Genomic DNA, 6,326 nt, shown 5'->3' on the forward strand with positions numbered 1-6,326 from the left:
AGATGACAACCAATATTTATGGGCAAGAGTATTTGTCTAAGCATGATTAGATGACTTTAACAAAATTTGCATTAATACAATGAAATACTATGAAAACATAAAAATGCTGTCTGGAATTCTCAAGTCTCCAGATGTGGTTATATCAACTCCAGAATAAGGCTAATCTATGATGAAAAAAAAAAGAAAGGATTTTTTTTAAACTTGTTGTCCCTAATACTACTCACAGAAAATAACGTAGACAAAATCCTGCCAGACAGGAATAAACGAAAGTGAGAAGGTCTCCTATCTCAGTGGAAGGAAAATTGGGAGCAGAACATGAGGGTTTTTTTTTTTTTTTTTTTTTTTTGCCATAGGGCATATGAACTCACCAGAGAGACAGAAAGAGGAAAAACGGTCATTTACTCCCATGGGAGTATGACCATGCCACAATCCCTTCTCCTTCATTTTCCTCTTGGAATTTGGGACATTCATGCACAAAATTTTCAAGCCACTGGGTCTGGGACTTGAACTGTGGTGGGCCACATGGGACTCTAATGCCTTAACAACCATATCACCTGCTGGCCCAAGAGTATGAGTTTTTAAAGGTCAAGAAACATTGACTCAGACTTGAGGAAGCACTTTTAGTATATTTCAGGGTGGATTTAAAACACAGATCACTGGAACAAGCAGATGGTGTAATCGTTACATTGCTGGCAGTTCGAGTCACGAACCCAGTGGCTTCAAACTCACATTGGGCACATGTGCGTGCATGCCCAAACTCTTGAGAGGAGAATGGAGGTGAGGGGATTGCAGTGTGGCCATCCCCCTGGGGAGGGGGGGTGATTTCAACCTTTCTGTCTCTCTGTCATGCGCATGTACTCTATAGCAAAGTCTCTCCCTCCCCCGCAAAACATAAATAAGTAATAAAAATAAAATAACAGACCATAAGATCACATGTATACTGAGATCCCAACTTTGTAAGATACATGCATGCCTTTAGTCTACTTGAGTTATTAATTCAAAGTAGCAGGAAGAAAACCTACCTTTATTAATTAATTAATTTATTTACAGTAGGTTTCCTAAATTTATACTCTAACCGTATGTACAGAAAATAACATGCGCTATTTAAAAGAAGCAGCAGCCTTAGGAAAGATGATTTGAAGTTTCTGGATCTTACTTTGCTTCCAGGGCCAGAGCAAAGATGCCAGCCGCCAGCATGTGCGTGCATGCCCAAACTCTTGAGAGGAGAATGGAGGTGAGGGGATTGCAGTGTGGCCATCCCCCTGGGGAGGGGGGGTGATTTCAACCTTTCTGTCTCTCTGTCATGCGCATGTACTCTATAGCAAAGTCTCTCCCTCCCCCGCAAAACATAAATAAGTAATAAAAATAAAATAACAGACCATAAGATCACATGTATACTGAGATCCCAACTTTGTAAGATACATGCATGCCTTTAGTCTACTTGAGTTATTAATTCAAAGTAGCAGGAAGAAAACCTACCTTTATTAATTAATTAATTTATTTACAGTAGGTTTCCTAAATTTATACTCTAACCGTATGTACAGAAAATAACATGCGCTATTTAAAAGAAGCAGCAGCCTTAGGAAAGATGATTTGAAGTTTCTGGATCTTACTTTGCTTCCAGGGCCAGAGCAAAGATGCCAGCCGCCAGGGGTGCCGAGGCCGAGGTGCCCGTGTGGGTCTCTGTGCAGTCATTGTGCAGGTCAGCACTGGTCTAAATGTGACAGGAAGGAGAGAAAAGTAGGGAAGACGAGGAGTGTGAGCCTGTCCCCAGGGCGAACCACAGCAAAGGCCGCATCTGCTATGACCAGGAAACTCAGCTGATTCGATTCCCTACTTCCTCCTCCAAACCCCGGGCGGATGTTTGCCATCTGCTGATATTTCAGTTCGCTCTCCTCTATATTGCAACTTGTCTGTAATTCTGGCAACAAGATGCCTTTTCTGGGGATAAAGTACTCCCACTATGAATATCTTTCTCTTCTGAGTTTCCCAAACGAAATGCTGTCTACAAAAAAGGAACCGTTTCAAAATCACTGTGAATCATGCCGGCCCATTAATCATCAGGTCCATTGTGTTTGGTCTGGCATATTTAGCAATTCTGCCTCGTACAAAATTCCCTTTTGCCTTCAGACCGACATTTGGCTGCCTCTTTAGCACGAGGACCTGGAGCCATCCTGATCTTAGGCACTTGCACACCATTTGCTTAGTGTGCAGTTCACACTTACTGTTGACTCGATTTGATGGCCTTGAGTTAGTGTCCACACTTACATTTGGATGAAAACCATGAGCTTCTAAAATTAAAAGTGCGCTGGACTTAGTTTTGGTTTCCAGTTCTAGAGATGTTACTCATTAGAGGTGTCCCATGTACAAGTCACTTGGTTTCTCTATTTGTAAAATGAGACTGAACATTGACTTACATTCTGAGGCTGACATGAAATCCTATCTGTGAAAGTATTTTCACACAATCTTATTGCAGGTAAGGAATTATCCAGACTAACTTTAGAGCAATGAAGAGATTGCTGAGACAACGAGAAGAAACCAGACATCCGATCAGCCTGCCTTGTACAGACCACGCAGCTGCTGGTTGAACAAGGAGTTGGGCCAAAGAATTGTTAACAAGGCACCCACCCAGGCTCCTGCACTAAGGTTTTTAAGCTAGAGATTTTGATGTGTGGGAGGGAGGTGTAAAAAAATAATTTGTTCTATTATCACCTCCTTTGGCTTCCCACTTGGAGTCACTGAATTCTCAGGTTACAGTGGCTCTGCTCCACAGCAGCTGAGGAAGCAAGACTGCCCTTTTTACCTGTTGACGCAAGTAAGCCCCCAGAGATGAATGTGCTGAGAAAGCCGTTTGCGTAAGAAAAAGGCAATGTTACTGCAACCTTCTCAAATAGAATCCACCAGCTGTCTCTCTGATGCTGGTTTACCTAAGGAGAGATCTTCACAACAATGGAAAATCCTCCTGCTTCAGGGTTGGGTGGCCCAGATCGGGGGCAGTATATGACATGGCGATTCTAAAATGGGAACCAGGTCATTTCTAAAGGCAGCTCTGGACACCCAGAGGAGTGACAACAGCCTAGGGCTTAGAACACAAGTGGGGCAGTCGTCTGATATTCCCTTTCAAAGGTTATAAAATATGCTTGCCATAAAGAACCCTTGGGTAGAATGTCACTGTCTAGCATTTGATAATTGAAGATATGGTCATGAGAGGGACGCTAGAACTTTGAAGTTGAGACCACAGTTGCACTGTCTAATCAGGGTCACCCAAACAGGCAGAGTTGTAGAATCATGGTCCTGTATGAAAAGACATTAGAGCTGATGAGTTTCTTGAGATTTCATTAATAGGAATTTTGCGTATATTCCAAGCTAATTATTACGGGGCTCATCCAGCTCTAATTGGATCATGATTTGCTAGTTCATTGAGCTAGTTGGTTCTTTCTATGTCAGGAGCTAAATTTGAGGCTTTGCATTTGAAAATTTAAAGTGCCTCTCTTTATTCTCAAAACCCCCGAATGGCCCTTCATCATCATGCCCTTGGAGGAAAATCCAATAATTGTCCTTGGCAGTCTGACTCATGGATGCAAAGCACAGGCGAAGTGGACTGGAGGAGCTCTCTGAGCATATGACCTCTCTGAGCTGCTTAGCCAGATGCTGGGAAGTTGGCCTCAGGGGAAACTGAGACTGTTATTTTCCTGCAGGCTTCTGCTCTTTGGAGACATAGCTGGTATAGACCTGTGATTTTATCATCTGCTAAAGGGCAAGTCAGACTCTATCTCTCCTATTAAAGGATCAGCAAGTACAAGGGTGATAAAGCCCCTCTAACCCTAAAATCTCCTTTAAGGCTGTTTCCAAGGAGGCATCAGACAGGAAGAAAATACATTCAGAGTCTCGGCTATCCGTAATGACAGGTTTGGTGGCTTCTCAGGGCTGAGTTTTAAAATGACAGAGAAGGAAGACGATCTTGGCAGAAGTATCATTATCCCTGGAGAGAAAACTCCCAATATATGCCAGCCTCACATGAGTAAGCACGTCTCCCCAACTGAGACATCAAGCTTAAGTAAATCAATGTGACCAAAGGTCAGTTAAGAGGATCATTCTGAATGCAAGCCATGCTCTCCTACCCAAGCAGGGAGAGTTAGACAAAAGCAACATACAATTCGCTGGTCGGTGTAATCCCCGCTGCTGTAAGAGGTGGCCAGGGTGGAGGAGCACTTCTCAGCATACCAGGGGGATAGGCCTTGCTGGGAGGCGCTGCTGATGGAGATGGTGTAGATGCTGTCCGTGTAGCCATCGCAGTCACAGTTATCTCCCTGACGGCCCCCGTTCCCGGAAGCCCAGACGAAGATGGAGCCTTTCCCTTGCCTCCCCTAAAGGAAAAGTGAGAATACATCACATCTATTATTATCTATGGGAATCAATGTTGTTCCTCACTAATGTCCCTCCAAAACACAAATGGGAAGTTCTCCAGGCCAGTTATTTGGAGTCTATTATCAACTCCAGGTTTTCCAGTACCCATGTTGGAAATATCACAAGATGGTACATTGTTAGCCACCAGCTCCACCCCTGCCCGTCTGCCATCTGGGCCCTTCCTGGGTTGGGCTGAAGAAGTGCTTCTCTTTCTCTTCCTGATTGTGCAGATTTGTAATCTAGCCTTTAGCATTCACCCATCTTTTTTCACTCTTCTCTTGGTTTGTGTCACTACTCTTGAATCTTTGAACTTCCTCCCTTTCTTTCTGCTTGAGTCTTCTGGCAGACTGACAGAATGACAAAATCAGGCATTATTCAGATCTGCCTTGCAGCTGCATTAAAAGGACTCTTCACTGAATGGAACTCGTCAAGGCCACCCCTTCTATGATTTTTCAATGCGTGCTCTCCAAAGTTTCTACTTTTGTTTTATCCTGTGGAGTACAAGGCCTTAGAATCTGGGCAACAAAGCAGTCAACCCAAGTGACAAACCGGCACAACCAGGGCACACGTATTCTGCAGGCATGCACAGAAAGGAGGGCCGTGTTTTACTGTACTTCAGAGTGCATTTTCAGAGCATTTGAAATAAGTCAGGGTAGTTGTTTACCTAGTGTAGAGACCCCAAAGTAGCAGGGAAATGAGAATGGAGGAAAAAATGTCCAGAAGTACCTTTGAAACAAATGTTCTAAAAGTAATGAATCTTTGTTCAATGCCAAATCCAAACAGGGAAAACTCTCTTAACTCTTAAATCTCCATCCGTTTGAAGAAGCATTTAGCTTTCTAAGTGCATTTAAAAAGGGTAGGAAAGCACAAATAGCAGCACAGTGGTAGAACGTGATGATCAGCAAGGCTGACCTACATGGAAAAGTTCTGGGTTTATGTCTAGAGATTCCCTCAGTACACTGGGCATGCGTGTACCCATGATCTGGAGTTGGCTGTAGCTGGGGGTGGATCATGGTGTCGAGACTTTGTCAGGAGTGCTGAGTCTCTGTCTCTGTCTCTTCTGATCATGGAAAAAATGAAAAAAACAAACAAATAAATAAAATTATAAAGGATTTTGTCAAGAAATTCATAATACTTTCCATATAACCCAAGTGTTCTCCCTTTTTCCTAATATCCAAATGGTCAAGTTACATCTCATGTTTAGCATCTCACCTGTTTGACGCCATATTCAAAAGCTTTCTGGGCTAGTCTGCCGGGCCCCTCCACAGTTTTCCCATCATCATTAGGACCCCAGCTCGCACTGTAAATATCCACATGTCCAGGATTGAATCCAATGGAGCTGGCCTCAATAGCATCCGTCACAATGCCATCCAGCATTCTTATGCCTGAGCAGCAAAACACACAAACACAGAGGTTCATGTCAGCATGTACATGTAGACAAGCGTGATGCTCTTAATACTCATATCTTTAAAGAGTCAAGATCAAGATAATCACTTGGTGTCTCCAATGCCTGCCACCCACTACTAACAGCACAAAAACAAGGGGTAAGTCACTGCCCATATAAGCTCCCTTGTCTGCCCTTTAGAGATAATGCTATGCACTGTGCAGGCAGCTGTAGGGTTTTTGTCTGACTCGGGCTCCGCTCCAGTAATATGCCTGAGTAGAAAGGGAGCAGAGTCTTTGAGGGAGAAGCAGCAGCCATGGTTAATGGTGATTGCAGAATGTCTCCCTCACTCCACCATCCCAACAAAAAAACAGAGTAGCTTTCAGAAAAACCCATCAAACAGTTCTCCCTCAATGTACCTGCTCATGACTAAACCACAAATAGCTGTGGCCCATGTGTGCCGTTCAAGGACCCTATCTGGGAAACCGTGTAGTTTGAAAAGCTCTATTCACACGAGGAAACTAACAAATAGGGA

At 43.6% G+C, this 6,326-nt stretch overlaps 1 protein-coding gene across 1 annotated transcript in view; it reads right to left on the reverse strand.

The window, feature by feature from the left end:
* Window positions 1-6,326, reverse strand: part of PCSK1 (proprotein convertase subtilisin/kexin type 1) — a 47,944-nt gene that overhangs the window by 19,070 nt on the left and 22,548 nt on the right. Inside the window, 3 exon segments of the mRNA XM_006169857.3 lie at window positions 1,614-1,714; window positions 4,155-4,367; window positions 5,620-5,792. Of these exon segments, the coding sequence (XP_006169919.1) occupies window positions 1,614-1,714; window positions 4,155-4,367; window positions 5,620-5,792 (487 nt within the window).

Source organism: Tupaia chinensis, unplaced genomic scaffold (genome assembly GCF_000334495.1).
Source record: "Tupaia chinensis unplaced genomic scaffold, TupChi_1.0 Scaffold147554_1, whole genome shotgun sequence".
NCBI classification, from domain to species: Eukaryota; Metazoa; Chordata; class Mammalia; order Scandentia; family Tupaiidae; genus Tupaia; species Tupaia belangeri.